The 22,076-nt window shown below is 42.7% G+C and overlaps 1 protein-coding gene across 2 annotated transcripts; it reads left to right on the forward strand.

Moving 5' to 3' along the window:
- The first annotated feature begins 10,922 nt into the window (after nt 1–10,922).
- PLIN2 (perilipin 2) lies at nt 10,923–19,306 on the forward strand. Of its 2 annotated transcripts, none has more exons than XM_019934881.3 (8): nt 10,923–11,020; nt 12,001–12,051; nt 12,138–12,333; nt 13,948–14,030; nt 15,191–15,476; nt 16,282–16,463; nt 17,373–17,507; nt 18,451–19,306. In XM_019934881.3, exons 2-8 carry the CDS (start codon nt 12,022–12,024, stop codon nt 18,904–18,906), a joined length of 1,368 nt encoding a protein of 455 aa, XP_019790440.1. In that variant the 5' UTR covers nt 10,923–11,020; nt 12,001–12,021; the 3' UTR covers nt 18,907–19,306. The 2 variants fall into 2 exon arrangements, with proteins under 2 accessions (XP_019790440.1, XP_033713947.1); XM_033858056.2 differs by lacking the exon at nt 18,451–19,306 and adding an exon at nt 18,174–18,439.
- Nucleotides 19,307–22,076: the final 2,770 nt, after the last annotated feature.

A 22,076-nucleotide genomic window follows, 5' to 3' on the forward strand; every position in this document is an offset into this window, starting at 1 on the left:
AACAAAGACCCAACACAGCCTAAAATAAATACACTTAAATCTTAGAAAAAAAAGATGATTTGTCTTCTACCATTCTCCATCTCCACTATTCACTGCCCTTATTAACACTCTGGGGTTTATTTTACGCTGGCCAGCCTAGAGATTCTCGGAATTTACACAGGCCAGAACTACCTACCATTTGCAGGATGCCCTTATGGTTTGGCAGGGAATATAATAAAACCACAGATGCTTGTCTAAAGGGGAAGCTGTTTAAGTCTGTGGAAATGGTGTCACCAGGAGAATGGCGACATTGTAAGCTGTGAGCAGGAGCCCATTTAACATGGGGGGGGGGGTGAGGAGGCAGAGGAACCAACAGGCGCTTACTTGGTTCTTCCTGGAGCTGGCTGGCAGCAAGCTGGCTGGCTGTTCGCAGAGGTTTCCAGGACGCCATCAAGAGTTTATTCTGAATGCACAGAAAGTTTTGTCAGAATAATCAGGGCTTCCTTCAGTGTGTGCTTGACTGGGAAAGAAAGCAGGAACCCCTTAGTGGCCAATATTCTGGGAGTGGTTGACCCTGGAGTGATGCATGGAGGAAGGGCTACAAAGTAAGGATGGTGGAGAGGATTTTGAAACAACTCGAAAGAATAGAGTCTTGTGGAAGAAACCCCCAGAGGCAGCAGACTGGAGCATTGTAATGCTCACCTGCTCACGTGGCCCTATGGAGACAGGAAGGGTGGCTGGAGAGTCGGAGGAGAACCAAAGCCAGAAAGGCCAAAAGAAAGTGAGAACTCGAGCAGCAGTACTTGATTTGGTGAAGAAATGAAGAATGTTGTTAAGGAACTGTGTATGTATGTGAGCAGACTGGTGATTAGCAGGAATCAGTACCTTATGTGTGCAAGTGCGTGCACAGAGAGAGAGAGAATGAGAGAGAAGGAACGACGTTACCTTGCCTCTTTCCAATAGTCAGAATCCTCAGATTTTAACTATATTTAGGTCTCCTCGAGAGTAGGAGGCACGAATTTTCCTTCTGTTGCGTCTGTTACATGGCAGGGCCTCCTTGAATTCAGCGTATTGTACTTTGGGCATCATGGAAAATGGGTTCTTGGCTTCCTGGCAGTATGCACTGCTAAGAGCACCCAGAGCTCTTAGCACAAGAGCACGAAAGTTCCTCACCTCACTTCCAGCATGCTTCACCCACACATTTTGAGACCTCTACCTAACAGTCCAGTTCTAACACATGTCTTTGACTAAGCATGAAGTTTGTTGTTGCCAAGAGTCCATTTAGATGAAACCCCTATGACCATTAGCCATTTTCTGAGTAGCCTGGGGAATCAAATGTAAACAAAAGGTGGGGGATGAAGAGTGGGGTGCGAGGACCTAAAGGGAAACTGCCCGTTCTGACAGGTGAAGACAGTGCCTGCAGACTCAAGAGAAGGAGTCACAGGAAGAGGAAGCCCAGGGGGCTTCTACTCTTTCCAAGATTTATATCTGCACAATTTCCTAATCAGATGATTGGTAAGAAGCTGCCAGATCTTCTCACGGACTCCCACAGCTGCTTGGAGATTATATTAGGGCTTCTCAGTGACAGGCAGGACTGTCACAAGAAAGCATGAAACTAGTGATGGTAATGTGTGATCCATCACTAAGGGATGTGCTGCTGCTTTTTGTATATTAGCCTTGTATCTTGCAATAATCTTAGCTATAATCACTTATTCGTTCCAGGAATTCTTTTAGATTTTCTACATAGACTATCATGTCACCTGTGAATAAAGATGGTTTTATTTCTTCCTTCCCAATCTGTATACCTTTTATCGTTTTACTGCATTGGTTAAAACTTCCAATATAATGTTGAGAAGGATTGGTGAGAGGGGACATCTTTGTCTTGTACCTGATCTTAGTGGGAAAGCTCAAGTTTCTCACACTACATATGATGCTTTTTGTTTTTAAATTGTCTCTTATGCTTTCTGCTTACAAAGTTGGAACTACAGCTCGTTAAACATTTTCAAATGTTGTAGTAAATATATATGAAAATAGAAGTTTTCTACAATCTCTGCATGCCTACCCCAAATTGCCATTGCCAATTATTTGATATGTCTCTCTCAAGATGATATATTTTGTGATTTTGAAGTAGATCGTGTCTTTTATTTTTTCTTTTTCTATGTTCTAGTTTCTGTAACAGTTCTTTTTTCTTTTTCATTCAATAATTCATTTTTCATTTTTTTATTGAAGTATAGTTGATGTACAATATTATATGTTACAGGTGTACAATAGTGATTCACAATTTTTAAAGGTTATACACCACTTATAGTTATTATAAAATATTGACTATATTCCTTGTGTTGTACAATATACCCTTAGAGTTTATTTTATTCATAATATAGTTTGTACCTCTTAATCCCCTACCCCTATATTGCTTCTCCCCTCTTCTCTCTCCCCACTAGTAATCACTAATTTGTTCTCTATATCTGTGAGTCTGTTTCTTTTTTCTTACATTCATTAGTTTGTTGTATTTTTGAGGTTCCACATATAAGTGATACCATACAGAATTTATCTTTCTCTGAAAGATTGTGTCTTAATATACAGTATCTCTGGCCAAAAAAAAAAAAAAAAAAAATTGCACCCACTTCAAACTGACATTCCTTGACAGTTTGGGGTATACATAACCAGGCTGTGTGTATGTATGTAAAAGAGAGAGACGGCCAGCCAGAATGTGATGAAATTGCCCCTGCTCCATTTCTGGGAAATGCTCCTGATTTTTATCTTTTATAGGAAACAGTGTTATGAATTAGGTAGCCACATCATTTATTTAACGTGAATATGTTAAAATTTAGTTCAGTCACAGAATGCCCTAATCAGAATTAACCCAATGAATAAATGAATGAATGAATAAATGGAGTGGTTATGAGCTATGAGCCACATATGTGCTCACCTGTTGGAGAGCTGTCAAGAACCTGGTGGCCTAGATGTGATTTCCACCCAAGGATTCCTGAAGTTCTTATGAGCATGTGAGGGAAGGGGCAATGTCTTAGATCCCTAGCAAGGATATCCTGGAGTGATGGCTTGAGGAGAAGTCCTTTTGTAAATGGTTGTTTGGGAACCCACAGTTTTTGTTTGTTTGTTTTGTTTTTTTTGGTTTTTTTGCTGTATGCGGGCCTCTCACTGTTGTGGCCTCTCCCGTTGCGGAGCACAGGCTCTGGGCGCGCAGGCTCAGCGGCCATGGCTCACGGGCCCAGCCGCTCCGCGGCATGTGGGATCTTCCCAGACCGCGGCACGAACCCATGTCCCCTGCATCGGCAGGCTAACTCTCAACCACTGCGCCACCAGGGAAGCCCGGGAACCCACAGTTTTAACTAAGACACCCTCATGGACCTGAAACCATGGGCCTTTAGGGATGCACCACCCACCAAGCAGTTCCAGAGATTGGTGCTGGACAGTTGGGGATATATGTTGCTTGGAAAAGGTAGGTGTAGAGGCCTAAGAGTCCTCTAGGAATGGGTCCTGTGATACTGCGGCTGCCTCTGCTCCGTCTATGCTCCCACATCCACACCCACACTTTTCTAGAACATTTGAGAGAATATGTCTTAGTTTATGAATTAGACTTGTAATTTTGAATCTCCCTAACTGGCCATCTCCAAGGAGCTGTGGGAGTTCCTGACTCAGCTATGTGTGTAAATGCTCACAGTTGGATTTTCTGGAACAAGTAAGCCGTACTCAGTTACTGGCTTTCTGTAATCAAGTTGCTAGATAAAATTTAGCAATCATTGGTGACTCCTCTGGCTAATCGTTTTGTTTTTGAGCATTAAGTATAACCTAATAAAAAACTTATTTATGAAAAGACCTTTTCTGCCACAAATAATAGATATTCATTTTAGAGAATAGAGGTAAACACTAAAAAAACAATGAGCAGTAATCCTCCTACAAATGGTAACTATAACATTTTGGCATATTTTCTTCGAAAATCTTCTTGCTTTAATAAGCTTTCAATAAATAGATGTTATATAGTTGTATGAGAAAATTTTCCTTTCTCCTTTTATTTCAACTTAGGGATAACTATGATGTTTTTCTTTTTTCTTCACAGAAATGCTTTATCATCTGTATTTTTCAAAAACATTTGATCATGAATTATTTTTATTCAATCCTGGTGGCAAGCTTGAGGGTTTTAGATATCTGTAATCCTTATCTTCTGTATAAAGACACATAGAGCTGTGATGTTTCTTTATGAAGATATGAAAATACATTCTGTTAATACAGATTGTGAAGGAGATAATAAATTAGTTTGCTTTGCTTATTTAAATACATATTCTGTCAAAGGGCATTCTTTTTTACTTACATTTTTTGAGGAAATTTGTTTTTTAAAAAGACCTTTATATTGATCCACAGAGCAAAGTCCTTGGACCTTGATTAGCACTGCTTTAGTTTGATCCTCAAATGGGCTATGACATTTCTAGCCTCCAAATTTCAAACCAAGTTGTTTCTGTATTTCCTCCTTGAGTGTTTGTAAGTATTTTGTCTTCAGAGATATATCCAATCTAAGTCATGTTGCTTAGATTGGAGTCATGTGGGTGACTGGGTCAACAGCCACCCTGTACACACAGTTGTAGAATATCTATTTATTTATTTTAGGCCGCGCAGTATGTGGGATCTTAGTTCCCTGACAAGGGATCGAACCCATGCCCCCTGCAGTGGAAGCGCAGAAGAGTCTTAACCACTGGACTGCCAGGGAAGTCCCCAGTTGCAGAATATTTAATGTTCGTGATATATTTAGTGAAAAAAGTAAGCTACAGAATAATATTAGTAATATAAACCCACTTTTATGAAAATGAAAGTTAGATAAATATACCTACATAGAAAAAATACAGATCTGTTAAAGTAATATCAGGAATACTCCTATCAGTATGGTCTTAAATTTTAGAAGATCAATTCTGAATTCTTGATGAATTTTATAACGTTTATAGTAGTGTGGCTGTGCATGTCTGCTGAACTTTGGATCCTGATATAACCGTGTCTTTACTTAGTGAAGCTTTTTGGATTTTTCTTTAATGAAACATTAAATCAAATGTGGCACTTTGGTTAATAGGCTCAGAAAAAAGGAATGACTCATACTTGGATGACAAAATATATCCTGACCTTGAGGGTTTCATTCTGCAGCTCAGAGAGTGGGAGGATTCTCGAAATGGCAGTGACCTTTGTGGGTAAAGTCATGTTTCCCGCAATTTCCTTCTCAGTTTTTTGTTGAGTCATTGAGGACTGCTAGTATTGGCTCTGTCAGAAGCCAACCTAGAAAAAGCATCTTTGCCAAATCTAATTCCAGAGCTAGAATGTGGAGGTTGACAGTGAATATAATAGCTCTCATTCCCAAAACTTTTGGCTCAGTCATCTTTCCAAAATTAGCATACTTAAGCAAGAAACAAAAATCACTCCTCTCCTACCCCTACTTCTCACCTTGCCCTCGACTAATAGAGAGCTCAGAGAAATGGAGGGATCAGGCATCTTTTCAAAGATGAAGCCAGGCCCAAAGGACCACTTTCCAAGGGTAGCTGGCCCACAGCTTTTGCCTCCAAGAAAACTGCTGAAGAAGCCATCCCAGGAGAAGGTGCTTGTTTGAAGATCTGTGCCCCAAACAATTTTCATCCACGAAGATGAACATAAAGACCCACTGGATTAGATAATCAGGAGAATCTCTTCCTGCTCTAAAATTCTAGGGTTATCGTCTGGGCTTGGTGGCCCAAAGTTAAAATGACCTATGATACTTAATTTCTGAGAAAGAACAAAAAAGAAATAAACATTTTATCCACAGGCCTGATGTCTTTTGGGAACTCATCAAGCCTGGGGAATGACACATAGGTAGTGTATGGAAGGCAGTGTGCGCCTGTGTGTCTGTTTGGGGCAGGCTTTCGTAATTTCACAAAGCCTTCTTCCCCATCTACCAAGAACAATTCCTTTCTAGTCCCCTGAGGAAATGCCCCTGATCTTTTTTTTTTAATCCTCTTCCTTTCTTACTACCTCATTCCCTCTTGCTCTTTATTTGAATATTCATTCAACAAACACTTACTGGGGACCTTTGACGTTTATTCTTCAGAGATAGCATGATATAGCTGAAAGGTTGTAGACAGGATCTTTGACTTAACTTTACTGCTTACAAACCTAATAAGTGGTTTGGACAAGTGACTTTGAGTCAGAGCACAGAATAGGCATAGCATATCCTTCCTACCTCACATGTGAATATATTTCGTAAATTGTTAAAAAAAATAGATTTTTAGGGGCTTTGTAGTGTTGGGGCTGGCCAGTAAGCTCGGTTTAGAGTTTAAATCAATAAACATATGTTATAAAGGGCAATTCTTCATGCCAAGATGATTTCATAAAACGGTCTTATTGTTGAGTTGTATTTTTGTGTACATGGCGGAAAGGTTATGGAGTCGGACACCTCACATTCTAGTTTCGATTCTGCCCGCTGCGGTGCCTTAGGCAGATCCCCCAGCCTCTTGGTCTCTCAGAAGAGTGTGGTTTGAATGCAGTTTTCTTTTTTAAAAAATTTATTTTATTGAAGTATAGCTGATGTACAATGTTGTGTTCATTTTTATTGTACTTCAAAGTGATTCATTTATATATATATATATAGTCTTTTTCATATTCTTTTCCATTATGGTTTATCACAGGATACTGAATGTAGCTCCCTGTGCTATACAGTAGGATCTTGTTGTTTATCCCTTCTATATATAATACTGTAATTGAATGCAATTTTCTTTTTCTTTCTCTCTCTGTCTTTTTTTTTTTATTGGCCGCACGGAGAGGCATGCAGGATCTTAGTTCCCTGACCAGGGGTCAAACCCATGCACCTGCAGTGGAAGCACAGAGTCTTAACCACTGGACCACCAAGGAAGTCCCAAATGCAGTTTTCTTAAAGCATAGTTCTTGGATTACCTGCATCAGAATGACCCAGGCTACTTTTTAAACATTTCTGGACTATTTCCTGAATGAGGTGAATCAGAATCTCTGGGTATGAAACCGAGTTCCCCTCCCGAGTTTATGATGAACCTCTCTATCCAAAACTGTATTCCATTCCCTTCCTTGTCCTGCCTCTGTTCCCCTCAGGATTGAGGAGAATCAAAGAAGAGGGGGGATTGAAACGGAGCAGGACCCTGTGGGGCCCTCCCAGGTACTAAAGCCCCTCCCTTTCCCCCCGTTTCTTGTTGGTAACAAAAAAAAGGCTTTAGTCTCCTAGGCCTTCCGTGAGTTCCAGAGAGCAGGCAAAGCAGTTGCTAATTAGGGAAATGAGAGAATACAGAAACAAAGAAAAAGCAGCTAAGCAAGAAAAGTAATGACAATAGTTCAGCAATAAAACAGAGTCCTAGCTCCTCCTCAAGGGATACGACTAACCAGATTAAGATTCCTGGGCTTCCCTGGTGGCTCCGCCTGCCATTGCAGGGGACACGGGTTCGAGCCCTGGTCCAGGAAGATCCCACATGCTACGGAGCAACTAAGCCCATGCTCCACAACTACTGAGCCTGTGCTCTAGAGCCCTCGAGCCACAACTACTGAGCCTGTGCACCACAGCTACTGAAGCCCGCCTGCCTAGAACACATGCTTCGTAACAAGTGAAGCCACCGCAATGAGAAGCCTGCACACCACAACGAAGAGTAGACCCTGCTCGCCGCAACTAGAGAAAGTCTGCGCAGAGCAACAAAGACCCAATGCAGCCAAAAATAAATTTTAAAAAAAAAAGGACATTGTAAAGCTATACACAAGGTAAGGTATTGTTATTTTTTTGGGTTAACATAATACAGCTGGAAGGAACCCTAGATATCATCTAACTCCTTCATCTTACAGGCACTGAGGGTCAAGTGTATTTACTGCCTAAGAGCACACACCAAGTAATAATAAACAGTGTAGACTCTAGAGTCAAACATACCTGGTTGCAGGCCCAGTCCTACTACTCACTAGTGATCTGGGAGCCGAGGGCCTCACAGAAGTGGAGAGCTGAGTAGTACAGAGTGAGTAGAGTTTGCCAATTGGGCAGGCACTCCAGGCAGAGGCAACAAGGGTTTGTCCAGAGAGAGAGGTCTGTGAGGGAGTGAGCACTGCATGGAGGCAGGGATACAGGAGGATGTAGCTGGTGCATACAGTGCTTTTGTGGAAGGGAAGAAAAAAGGATAAGGGCTGGGGAAGGAGGCAGTTGCCCTACCTCTGGAAGAGGAAACTTCAAGTCAGATTTTCTTTTTCTTGCTATTTTACTATTACTTTGTATCAATAATACACCCAGGTTGAGTTGCTACGAACTCTAAGAAATGTGTCTCTGTCAACAGAGTCTCTCATACTTTGTAGTCCAGGAAGGAAGATCAGGTGGGACCTGGGATATGGCCCGTTCCCTGGAGCCGCTTCTGCTTCCCCTTTTTTCTCTTCTCAACTTTTCAAAACTTTTAGAAAGAGAAGTATAGCATGCATATAAAAAATAAAGTGTACAGTTTAATGAACTTTCACAAGAAGAGCAGACACATGTAACTAGCACCCAGAACAAGAAAATTACTCGGACACAAAAGGCCCCTTGTGGCCCCAACCAGTTACTAGCCCTCCCCTCCCTCAAAAGCAACTACCAAGCCTTACTTCTGACAACAGAGCTTAGTTTGCTTGTTTTGTCCAGCACTATTTGTATGCGGCTTCTTTCACTTACACGGCACGTAGTTATAGGTCTGTTCATTCTCTCTCATTGCTGGGTAGTATCCTCAACCTTTTATTATGAAACATTTAAAGCCCCAGAAAAGTTGAAAAACTAGTACATGCAATGAATAACCATATACCCTTTACCTAGAAGATAAAGGACTGTTATTATTTCCAGTTTTTAAATGAAGGAACTAAGGCAAAGAGCAACTAGGTAACTAGCTCAGGTTATGTCCCCAGGATCTAGTCTCACCTAGCTTGCTACTTAGTCAGTCATGACTGTGGGCAGAATCACCTAATGCCTCTGAGACTGTTTCTCATTATTAAAATGGGAGTGATAATCCCTATCGCACTGAGTTCCCAGATTGTTGGGAGGCTCAAACAATGAGGAACATGTGAAAGTGCTTTGTGAAGAGTAAAGTGGTGTTACTAAAGAAAGAATTTTTGAAAATGTAGGCTCCTGGGCCTTACCCCCTGTAGCTCCTAACTCAGTAGGGCTTGGGTAGGAGACAGAATGTTTAACAAGCACCCTAGGTGATTCTGATGCACTAGTCCCGAGACCAACTATGAAAAATCACCTCTGTAAAACAAAGGTTCTCACACGTTAGAGACCAACAGAATCACCTGGAGGACTTGGGTGTTATTGTTGCCACTAGCTCCATGTTGTCCCAGACTCATGAAGATGAAAGAAAAGCAGGTGCAGAATATGGTGTGCTTTATCCTCCGGGGACTTGGAAAGTCTAGACCCCAACATTAGTCTCTGGAGCCCTCTCCTTCTCAGGTATAGAAAAACAGAAGGAAGCTTGCTTATCCTTAAAGAGGGCAAGTGACTCACAGGTTTAAAACAAGTAAAAGCATGGAGGCATTTACAGGTGAAAGCGCAAGAGCCTTCTGTTGCAAAATAAGAGGCCAGAACAGTGAGAAGTTTAAAAAAAAACCAAAACCCCTCACCATCATCACTCAAATTCCTGTCGTTTTAGATTAGGGTGGTGACATTAACAATAGGCACACTAAACATCTGCTTAGAGCACCAACAAAGACAGAAGAGCAAAAAGAAGAGAAAAAAATAATTTGATTGCTTAAAGCATTGAAGATGTCAACATAGGAGAAAAAAACCCATACATTTTTGGACTTCCTAACAGTTATTTTATGGAAGTACTGCATTTTGTTTTGAATGACCTGGTGTGTGTAGGCGGGGCGGGAAGACACAATATTTGGTTTTTCTTGCTGGGGGCCTCCAGATGTCTTCCGTCGTGTATAAAGGATACATTTTTTAATGGGTCGGTTTGGAGCTCTAAATATGCACAGGATCTCTGTGCATGCAACACTAGTTACGTAATTAAGGTAAATGCCTTTGAGGGTTTCCCACAGTTCAAACTCTGTAGCTTGACAAAGCTCGCCGCCAGGTTCCTGCGTCCTCCCTGCCTCCGCTTGCTCCCAATTCCGGAGGCCGAGGACCCGGCGCCAGTTCCCCCTCGCACCTCCCACCTGTGCTTTCTTGTTTACCTTCCCTGAGAGGGAGCAGGGAGGCCGAGGCCCTCGGCGATGTCATCTGATCCCAGGCCACTCACTCAGGGAGCGGTCCACAGAGCTCCTACCCGGGATGGGGCAGTTGCACAATTTGTTTGCTCACATAATCTGGTTCAAATCCTGAATTTTACACAAGAAGAAACTGGGACTCAGACGTTGATTTGTTTCTTAAAAAAAAAATGCCATCTTGCATAGTAATCATAGGCAGCTATCATCCCGGAGTGATTTGGGTTTAAGTCTCGCTGAAACAAACCAACAAACAAAACCAACAAACGGTATTCTCAAAAAAAATTCCGTTTTGGAAATTCCGATTCAACTTTAAATCAGACCGATGTTTGAGGAACTGACTTTAAAGTCAAAAGAACAGCAAAACAGCCATCTCTACACGTCCGTCATCATTTAGAATTTCACAAAACTTAAAAAGTTGTTATAAATAACAGTCCAGACGTCACTGCTTCCATTTCTAAAGACAATTCTATTCTGAGGACTGGTGGAAATCAACAGGTTAGTTACTGTTCGTCTGTCCGCGCGACTCCTCCACTGCCTTTTGCAAAACTACAAATCCAGCGTGGGCGCCGGCCGCATTTTTGTCGGGGGAACCCCAGCACCCCTGACCCAGGCAGGGCCCCCCCCGCCACGCCCACCCCGAAAGGGGCCCCCACCCTTGGAGGCGGCCCTGCAGTTGGGGGAGGTGGCGGGACTCGGCCCGGCTTCTGGGGGTCGGGTGTCAGGGAGCCGCCAGTCACGTGGCGCGGGGGCGGGGGGGGGGCGGGGTATATAGCCCGGCCCCGCGGGCCGGGCCTTGTGAACGCCACGCGGACCCGCTGGATCCTGGACTCTGGGCTGCTGCTAGCCGGTGGGTACGCGTCACTTCTGCGGTCCCGGTCCATCGCGGCTCGGCCCCCCGCGGGCTCCAGGCTGGACGCTGGCGGCCTCGTGGCGGTTTCCGGGCCCCGGCTGGGAAGGGGCTGTTTCCTGGGCCTGCGCTTTGCAACCTCGCTTTTGTTCCTTGATTCAGGCTGCTTTTCTGCCCGCTGCCTTAGTGCGGTTGTAGCTTCTTGGCTTGGTTGCGGGTAACAGTTTCCAGTCGTCCCGAAAGGACGTTATTTAAAAGGAAACGCGTGAGAAAATCGTCTTGAAACAGAATTTTGTGGGGTACGCAGTGATAGACGGGCTGTTGATGCTGGCGTCTGATTTCCGCCTTTAGCGTGGTTCTCATTTCTTGTAAAAGTGGGACCCTTGGCCGGAGGGTGAACTGATTGGCTCCGAAGTGGTGGGTTCTTAACTTTCCAGCTCTGCTGCTTAGCAGTGAGGCTGTTTTGTGTGGCTGTGGGTCGTTGGGGATACTAAATTGACATTTTAAAGCGTCCGGAAAAGTTTCTCACTTCCGCGGAGCACCTCCTTTCTCGTGTGTTTGGTGTCCCCTGAACTAGTTTCAGTTCTTTGACAAAGAAGGAGTAACCACCGCCCCCCACCCAAGTGCTCCGTCTTGATCGTCCTGACTGTACAAGATGTCTTCTACTTGGAATATCTCTTTAGTTTTACCATGGGTTTTAAGTTGGTTAGCATTTTTGTGGACACATATTTATCTTCAAAAGGCATCTCTAATGTTCTGGTGGGGAAAACGAATTGAACATTTTAAGTGGGTGACTTGTACACGTGAGCTTTAAAAACCTTCTTTCAGTTTGCCCAGAGGAGAGCTCTGAGAGCCAGAGGGTGGGAAGAAATGCAGACTAAACTTGAATTTTGCTCTACTTGAAATTAGCATTTGCTTCGGGTGGAGAATGAATCTGGGAGTCTTATTACAGTGTCCTGAACCAAGTTTCTCTTCTGCAGATTTCTTTCTCCGGAAGAAAAATGGCATCTGTTGCAGTTGAACCACAGCCGGTATGATTTATAAATAGCAGTTTCTTGATTCCTTTCCCTCCCCAGTGTGTTTTGGAAGTTAAGCTCTCCCTCCTCCTTGGTTGCAGAGTGTGGTGACAAGGGTGGCCAACCTACCCTTGGTGAGCTCCACATATGACCTCGTCTCCTCGGCTTACATCAATACGAAGGATCAGTATCCCTACTTGAAGTCTGTGTGTGAGATGGCAGAGAAGGGCGTGAAGACCATCACCTCGGTGGCCGTGACGAGCGCTCTGCCAATCATCCAAAAGCTAGAGCCACAAAGTGAGTTTTGATTTCCCCCTCAAAATTTAGTCCTACGTACTCATCAGGAGTGAGCCCGGAAGCTGGCTTGAATATGGTGAATGCCAGTGTTATGCCTTAAGCACGCATCAGGAATCCTCAGCCTTTCCTGAGACACATGCTGCCTTTCCCTAGAAACTGCCAGGTGACCCTCATTGTTATAGAAGGCCTGCTTCATAACAATGGCAGATGTTATGATATTACAAAAAAAAATCCCCCGGAGATGCTTCTGTGTTGGCAAGTGAGGTCATATGGGGAAAGAGGGAGTGAACTGAAATAGCTGACTTCCTTGGGACTACACAGTATATGTGAACTGCTTTAAGAAAAAAAATAAATAACATCAGCATGCAATTCAGTGGCTTTTAATATAGTCACAGAGTTGTGTAGGCATCACCATAATCAATTTTAGAACATTTTCATCACCCCGGAAAGAAACCTCGTACCACTTTCTGTTTGGGGTGATGAAAAAGTCCTGAAAATGATAGTGGTAATGGTTGCACAATATTGTGAATGAACAGTATTGTGAATGCCTGTGAATTGTACACTTACACTCATTCACAGTCACTCCCTGTCCCCCTCCCCCCACCTTAGGCAACTAGTAATCTACTTTCTGTCTTCATAGATTTGCACATCCTGGACGTGTAATGTAAATTGAATCATAAAATATGTGGTCTTTTGTGACTGGCTAGTTTTCACTTAGCATAATGTTTCCAAGGTTCATCCAAATTGTAGCATCATATCAGTATTCCATTCCTTTTTAATATGGAATAATTTAATATTTTATTGCATGGATAGATCATATTTTATTCATCAGTTGATGTTCGGGTTGCTTCTACTTTATGCCTATTATGAATAATGAATGCTACTGTGAACACTTGTGCCCAAGTTTTTGTGTGCACATATGTTCTGAATTCTCTCGGGTATATACCTAGGAGTGGAATCTTCAATTTCTCCACATTTCTCCAAGTGGTTATGTCGTGGACTTTTAGGATTATAAGAAACCTTTTAGAGATCAGTTTTCCAACTCTGTTACTTCCCAAATGAGTATAGTAGTAGTTCTAGGCTTGGTCATTGCTGGGGTGGGGGGAGCTTGGACTAAAATCCGGATCTTTTTAGGGAGATCCAGGGTGCTGTTAGCATACTGTTTCCTGGTGATAACCCAAAGTACACTGCCACCTACTGAATTAAGTGTAGGTGAGGATTAAACTAGCATGGAGATGCTAATTTTGAGTTTTCATATACCTCGTTCCCTGAATGAGGGTTCAGGTGAAGCCTGGCTTCTCCTGGCATTAACCTTAGGGGACAGTTGATGAGTAAGAGGCTTCTTGGCCAGCATCCTACTTGGCTTGTCACTGCCTCTGCTTGCTGCTCCCCCCACCCTTCCCACACCCATATCCTTATTTCCCTGTCAGTAGAAGAAAGTTGCCAGAAACCTGGCAAGAATCTTCTTTCTGAACCAGAGAAACCAGGCAAAGTATTGCATGGTAAATTAAAATGAACATTTTTGCTGTTTTTTTATAGTAAGAATGAAGGCTCAAGATATATATTCACTCTTACCCAGACTGTTAACATTTTCATCATTTGTGATTCTTCTAGTTGCCGTTGCCAATACCTATGCCTGTAAGGGGCTAGACAGGATTGAGGAGAAACTGCCTATTCTGAATCAGCCGACAAACCAGGTGAGCTTGGGACCAGCGTGCTGAGGCTTGCCACCTGGCATTTTTAAGTTTTATCTGTTTAACACAGGCTGTGCAGACTGTAAACAGGTAATACTTGTTTGTCCCCTCAACCTTGGATATATTTTTGCAAGAGTAATGATCACTCCGTTACCTCCTGAACTGTTGTCAGGTTGTCTTAAGAAGCAGAGATGAGCTATCCACCTTTGGGCTAGAACACCTGTAGTCTGATCTCTATTAAATTTGTGGCTTCATCTCTGTAGGCGAAATGGCTTTCTCAAATCACTGATTCCCATGTGGTACTGGACAAATGCAGAGGTGGGAAATAGAGCCTTTTCTCACTTGGTACCTGAGAGCACATCTAGTAGGATGGAGAACTGACACCTCTACCTGTGTTTTGGCTTGGGGCTGTGTGCATAGGGCCAGGTGTGCATGATATCTATATCTATACTTATAGGCATGCATGAGGGGCTCAGTATAAGCATGTCAGTGTGGAAAATGCCATTTTCTCTAGAGTACTCCTTGTGCCTTAATTACTATAGGTTCATCTAGTGTAAAACAAAAACCAAAAAAACCCTGGGCTTCCCTGGTGGCACAGTGGTTAAGAATCCACCTGCCAATGCAGGGGACATGGGTTCAAGCCCTCGTCCGGGAAGATTCCACATGCTGTGGACCAACTAAGCCCGTGCGCCACAACTACTGAGCTCGTGCGCCACAACTACTGAAGCCCATGTGGCTAGAGCCCGTGCTCTGTAACAAGAGAAGCCACCGCAGTGAGAAGCCCGTGCACTGCAACGAAGAGTAGCCCCCGTTTGCCGCAACTAGAGAAAGCCCGCGTGCAGCAACGAAGACCCAACGCAGCCAAAAATAAATTTTAAAAATAAATAAATAAATAAAGAAAAAAAACTTAACAAATTGACAGATTTTTTATCTGTTTCCCTCATTTGGTCCTCCAACAACCCTTGAGTGGTGGCAAGTAGGGTACTTATACCTGATAAGGAAATTGAGGCTCATCAACTCTCAGTGACTTGTCTAAGACCTACAACTAGAAAGTAAAAGGGCCAAATTCATTCTTTAACTCTTCAACTATGCTACCTTAGTTAAGAACTTAACTAGGTTTTTATGCTTCTCACCAGCCAAATGATCTGCCTTTTTCCCTGTAGGTTGTGGCCAATGCCAAAGGAGCTATGACTGGGGCAAAAGATGCTGTGACGACTACTATGACTGGGGCCAAGGATTCTGTGGCCAACACAATCACTGGGGTGGTGGACAAGACCAAAGGAACAGTGACTGGCAGTGTGGAGAAGACCAAGTCCGTGGTCAGTGGCGGCATTAACATAGTCCTAGGAAGTCGGATGATGCAGCTGGTGAGCAGTGGAGTAGAAAATGCACTCACCAAATCAGAGCTGCTGGTAGACCAGTACCTCCCTCTCACCAAGGATGAACTAGGTAATTGGATTTTTTTCTTGAAATAATGTTTTACTTTTTTTTTTTTTTTTTTTTTTTTGGTCTGTGCCATGCAGCTTGTGGGATCTCTGTTCCCCGACCAGGGATTGAGCCCGGGCCATGGCAGTGGAAGCCCAGAATCCTAACCACTAGGCCACCAGGGAACTCCCAATGTTTTATATCTTAAAGCAATCTTTCTAAACAGCTTTATTGAGATATACTTTTATATACCAAAAAAATTCACCTTTTTTTCATTCTAAATTTACAGTTACATAACCATCATCATCCAGTTATACAATTTCTATCACCCCCCAAAGATAAAAGATCCTTCATGCCTGTTGGCAGTCAGTCTCCATCCCCCCACCACCCCCACTGTCTGAGCAACCACTAATCTTTCTGTCCCTATAGTTTTCCTTCTTAAGGCACTCTTAAGTTTCACACTGAGTTGTACGTAGTAAGTCTTGAAACTTCGGGAGAAATTAGCCTAGAGAAATACTTTCTATAAATGGATTGTCCTTAATGGGCTGCTGTATAGAATCATTAAAGATTTAGTGCTCACTCTGTGCCAGGTAAGAAGCTCTAGTGGGAAGAGACCTGTGTAGGTGACATGTGTCACATATAGGGATGTGTTCTGGGCTGCTAAGCCCAGCAGCAGACATGAGGCATCTTGGGAAGAGGGGTGCATGATTGCTAGATGGGTGAGTGGAATCAACAAAGTCAAGATCCAGGTTAGATTCCAGGCCTTGTCACTTAGAGCTGTGATCCTGGACTTTTTTTTTTTTTTTTGGTCACTTCTATGTAACTTCAGAAAAAGAAGCCAAAAAAGTGGAAGGCTTTGATCCTGTTCAGAAGCCAAGTTATTATATCAGACTGGGATCCCTGTCCACCAAGCTCCGCTCATGGGCCTACCAGCAGGCCCTCAGCAGGGTTAAAGAAGCTAAGCAGAAAAGCCAAGAGACCATTTCTCAGCTCCATTCCACTGTCAACCTGGTGAGTACAACTTCCTTTAAAGGCATCTGAAGTGAGTTCATTTATCTCGAGGATTGGGAGTAGACATATCATGAAATGCAAGAATTTTAATCTTACCATATGAACAATCCAATAGAAAAATGGGCAAAGAGTATCCAGAAAACTCGCAGAAAAAAGAAAGTATAAATAGCTGAAATATCAATATATGAAGTGGCGTTAATCTTACTCTGAGGGGTCAAATTACTGATTCGGGTTTTGTCTGATGGCACTGACAAAGTTAGATGCCGTGGGCGATGGTGTAGAGAAAGAGCAGTGCTTGTGTTCTTGTACTTCCAGAGGATTCAAGGGGCTCTTATAGGAAAGTTACAGACACACCTATGCCTGGAGCAGCTTTCCTTCTAGAAACCTATCTCACAGATAAGTATATTTGCTCAGAATTGCAAAAGAGTATAAACAATGCACATCAACTAATAGGGGACTGATTACATTGATACATCACAAAAGACTACTGTGTACCCCTTAAGGATTGCCAAGTTACAGAACAGTATGTATCGTATGGCCATTAGAAACCAGTTTATTCTTGGAAGGGGAAGTAGGTGGCTGGCAACAGGGAAGAGGAAGTTCGAGTTCCTTTCTCTTTTGTAATTTTATATTTTACACGTATTAAATTTCAGTTGCCTTGCCTATGTTAAACTGGAGGTAAATTGGAGACAGTGGGTTAATAATTAAATAAGAGGCAATAAGTACTATGACTGCTTGGTTGACTTACACATATTGATAACATAACAATGCTATCAGGGATAGGTCTCCTTAAAAACCAAGAATTTCTGTAAGAGCTGATGTTGGCTGATTTACATCATGGATCTGAGAACAGGCTAACAAGAATGTCTGACTAGTTTGTTCCTTTGTCTTCTTTCAACTGTGTTCTAGATTGAATTTGCCAGGAAGAATGTGCATAATGCCAACCAGAAAATTCAGGGTGCTCAGGATAAGCTCTATCTGTCCTGGCTGGAGTGGAAGAGAAGCATCGGATATGACGATACAGATGAGTCCCACTGTGCTGAGGTGAGACAACTGGGACAGAGTCATCCACTACAGCTTCTGAAGACGTTCTTACTATTAAAACTTCTTATTAGAAACTTACTAATAAGTTTCTTATTATTCCTCTTAGAATACTCTATCAAAAGTTTGAACAATACAGTATACATAGGTTGCCTGTTATGTGACCGAAAAGCAAAAATGTGCAACTTTATCTAACAATTTACAGATAGGCATATTGTCCCTATCAGGATACAACTAATTGAGAAACACGAGCATTGCCCTTACAATGGCTATAGACTAAGTGAATATAGGCATCTTTACTGTCATAGTGGTTTTTTGATAGCATAAATATAGTTGCTATGAGAATACTACATAGGAAGGGTACTAACTCAACCTTGGAGTGAGGATGGGTGAGTCGGATGGTTTGCTGGAAGAGATGAGTGGTAAGCTGAGACCTAAGGGGTGAATAAACTAGGTGAAAAGGCAATAAGGGGACGAATGTTCCAGACAGAAGAAATAGCATATTGTAGCCCTAGAACGTGGTCCTTTGCATTCCAAATGCTAGTATGCATTTGCCCTTGAAATCAATATTAACTGTTTGTTCATATCATATCTCACTTGAGGAGAGAATATCTAAGTTGCCCTACTAATATGGAGTGTATTTTCCTTCTGTCCGGTCTCCCCTGTTAGGTTTCTTCAGCTTAAGACCATGAACTTTGAAGACTCAGGCACTAGTTCAAATCCACACTCCAGCTGTTAACTGGGGCATGTTATTTCAACTCTAAGCTTACGTTCATGTTTATGAAATGCGAAATAATACTGCTTCACGCAGGGTTGTTATGCGGATTTTAAAAAGTTAAAGAATCCACATGCGTGGTGGATGTATAACCAGCTGACTGTAAGTGAACTAATTCATACATAGGACTGTTGGATCCACTGCTAATTCTTAAACTTGTCTTATTTGCAGCACATAGAGTCACGTACTCTTGCTATTGCCCGAAACCTGACTCAGCAGCTCCAGACCACATGCCACACCCTCCTGTCCAACATCCAAGGGTTACCACAGAACATCCAAGATCAGGCCAACCACTTGGGGGTGATGGCTGGTGACATCTACTCAGTGTTTCGCAACGTTGCCTCCTTTAAGGAAGTGTCTGACGGCCTCCTCGCTTCCAGCAAGGGGCAGCTGCAGAAAATGAAGGAGTCTTTAGATGATGTGATGGATTATCTTGTTAACAACACACCCCTCAACTGGCTGGTAGGTCCCTTTTATCCTCAGGTGGCTGAGTCTCAGCGTCCTCAGGCCCAAGGTACAGCCAGGAGGCCCGGCAGCCTGAGCGCAACACACATTACACCTGTCCCTGTCAGCAATGCACAGGGCAGCCAGCCAGATGACCCCTCCTCTTACGTTGAAACCTGCTAGACAACTCTGAAGTGGGGAAGCAGCTATCGAGAAAAAAAGGTCCTCTATTGTAGTCATTGCCAACTGGATTAAGAGCTTTAAAGTTTCTACTTTAACGGATGAGTTCTGTTGTTTACTTGGCTGGAAAGAAAAGAATGATAGACTGTTCAGAGCCTATCCAGAACTCACAAAATGTCCCAGTGCGTTTATGGCCTCATTCTGTTGCCACTGTTGCTGTCTGTTTGTATTGAATAAAAACACCTTCGTGTGGGCTGTTGTATGAACTGGTGTCTGCTCTGGTTTGGTCTGAGCAGGCCTCAGCACTGGTTTGTCTCACAATGCATGCTTGTGCACCCTGAGTTTTTTATTTTTCATAAAGGAATGCCCCCTTTGAATTCAATAAAATTCACTGCAGAATAGATCACTTTTATGCTGTGTGTTACATGTGCTTTTAGTGTGGCTTTCTTGGAACTGCTTTGCTTGCATGACAGGGTTATTAATACACATGAATTCAAATGGGCTGTTGGGGAATTTGTAATAACATTGGAAGACTAATGTTAAAAATGGAATGTTTGATAACAGGTTTTAAACAAATTAAAAGCTAATGTTCCTGTAAGAATTTTATTAGGTGGTGGTGGTTCCTTTCATTTGCCCATTTACTGGACCCCTGAGAACAGGTTTTTAAACTAGCAGAAGGAGCCACTTATGACTGACAGCCTTGCTGAAAAGAAATCAGAGCTGAGAGGAAGCAGTGACTCTTTGCAGCAGTCTCACGTAAAGATAGCAGTATTTCTTGCCAAGGGGCCATCTAACGTGTAAGGAATGAGATTGTTCAGTGTCCAGTCTCAGCTGGACTTAAGGTACCATGTTGTCACATTGGGAGAAATCACTAACCTCAGTTGTGGGTGAAATGCCTTTAGAAGACCACATGAGAATAATTAGAAAAAAAGACTTCGGACCCCCTGTAGAAAAGGGTTCTTCCTACCTCCTACCTAGGGTGTCCAGACTTCTAATCCCCTTAATGTGGGTTAATTATTTAGGAAATATGGACCTCCTCATGACAAAGCTGCAGTATGCCAAACCTTTTCAAAAAAGCCAGTCTTAGAACTCGTGAAATAGAGCTGCCTGCTTCTACCTGTCATGCCCTTCAGCAGAACTGAAGTCTAAGTCAAATTTGTCTCCTCTTTCTACCCTGCTTCACCCCTGTCTCCCCATGAAAACAAGGAAGCAGCGTATAACTTTACACGGACTTGTGTGAATAAACTTATCAAAGCTTACTAAGTTAGAGAAATAAATTTTTTCCCCTTGAGGTAGCTCCAGGAATCAGTAAACATGTGAGCTCAGTTGGAGGGACTCCCTGAGATACTTGAAGCTAAGGAACCTCTGGTTTCTGGGACGGTGGACTGTCAATGATTTATGGGCTTCCAGGGTGGAACCAATCCATGCACTGGCCTGCCCATCCCTAGTGACTGGTTTTTCTAGAGACTCTACCTCTTAAAAAAAAAATTTTTATTCGTCCTAATTGGGTGTGATCCTGCTGTCATTTGCCTCAAAACTTCAAGGCTGGTATTTTGTGGTTGATTCTAAATGGTTGGAAAATTTATATACTACAGCTGTACACAGACTTTCTTATACTGAACATAAACGTTTGTGTTTCCCCTTCATAAGAGTTATAGTACCTACTGAATTGCTTAGGAAAAAGAGACTGTTCTCAAAGCTGTTCTTCATGAGCAAGACAGAATATAAAGAGACCTTAGTTTCTAGAAGAATACCACTGCCCTTGGTTTTGTCTGTCTGACTTTGTGTCTCAAGTTGGTGCCTACACGCATTTCATTTTGTTGTCAACATGTCTCAGAATTTGTGGTGTCCTCGTTTTCTTGTTGCATAAACTGGCAGTTTTAGTTTAACAAACTTTTTCCCAAAGAGGACAATTATTTTGAGGGGAAAAAAGCTGACTAAGCCTAGCACAGTCTATAATTACGGCAGGTTCTTGAATATTTGGCTACATGAAGCCTGGCATAGTGTGCCTGAGTGTACAAACCTACTTCTTTCCTTTGCATGTAATTATAATGTGAACTTTCTAATTAGTTCTGGGCAAAAGAGGGAACATGGTATATTAGCCATTAATGTCTTAGCCTTAGTTTTATCATCTGTAAAGTAAAATTAGTGATGTTTTTCAACAGATGGAAGTGAAGTGTTTGAGGATGGGGTGTCTCTTTCTATTTTGCACTAGTCATGAGGATACCTTCTGTGGGACAGTGACACATAGTGTCTCTAACTGGCCAGTTCCAGAGTGAGTAGTGAGTATATAATATCAGATCATGATTGGGAAAATATATCCACTTTGATAAGGCATGATAGATATTGAAGGAATAATGAAGTGAAACAGGAAAAACTGAAATTTGGTTTACCTGAGATATCCCTTTTAGAGTATCATTTAGCTCATGGAGATGACTGGTGAGGGAAGGAGGAATAAGGAGAAGGATAGATATTTGTGCACAAATCTAAGAAATGGCATAAAATGATGCCTGGGGGAGCAGGTGGGGGATGGAAAGGAGGGCTCTTGCCAGCCTGACCTTCCTGGGCTCTCGTGGACTTGAGACTGGGCCAGCTGGGCCTCAGTCCTGATCCAGCTCCAGGAGTGACGTAGCACAGAGGCCTGCATGGGTGATGGTCTTGTGAGATGTCCCTGCCTTATAAACCAAGCTATTTGTTGCTTGTATCTCAAAGGGCAATACCTTCATGCTGTAAGTGTCCACCTTCCCCAAAAATATCCTATAATGTAGGATATCCTATCCTATTTTCACAGTTGCTATTTAGTAAGGAAAAGATGCTGGATAATTCCACTGTTGGATGTCTAAGTTCCCAGGCTATCCTGGAGCAGCCTACTTCATCTGAAAGATGGAGAAACTGGAAAGGAAATAGTATCGGACTATTGGCAGAGAAGGAGAAGAATAAGAAGTCATATCAGGCTTGAGGTCAACTTAGACCAAAGAAAGATGTTTTATGGTATCTTTCCTGTTCCCCTTGCTTACCTTTTGAGATTCTGATGCCATACCCTCACGTTTGAGAAGCTACCAATTGCTAGAAGAAATTGTGTCAACTGGACCCTTACTGGGATAGGTTCAGGTCATATTTTTAGGGCTGGTTGGGGTTGAGGCCTTCTTGTTCACTATCCAGGGGTTGCTGAG

This window comes from Tursiops truncatus, chromosome 6 (genome assembly GCF_011762595.2).
Source record: "Tursiops truncatus isolate mTurTru1 chromosome 6, mTurTru1.mat.Y, whole genome shotgun sequence".
Taxonomy (NCBI): Eukaryota; Metazoa; Chordata; class Mammalia; order Artiodactyla; family Delphinidae; genus Tursiops; species Tursiops truncatus.

Excerpts from the sequence above, each read along its gene's own strand:
- PLIN2 (XM_019934881.3), top strand. The coding sequence starts at position 12,022 with ATGGCATCTGTTGCAGTTGAACCACAGCCG. Across the intron at positions 14,031-15,190 it reads TGAATCAGCCGACAAACCAG|GTTGTGGCCAATGCCAAAGG; the intron begins GTGAGCTTGGGA and ends TTTTCCCTGTAG. Across the intron at positions 17,508-18,450 it reads ATGAGTCCCACTGTGCTGAG|CACATAGAGTCACGTACTCT; the intron begins GTGAGACAACTG and ends TCTTATTTGCAG.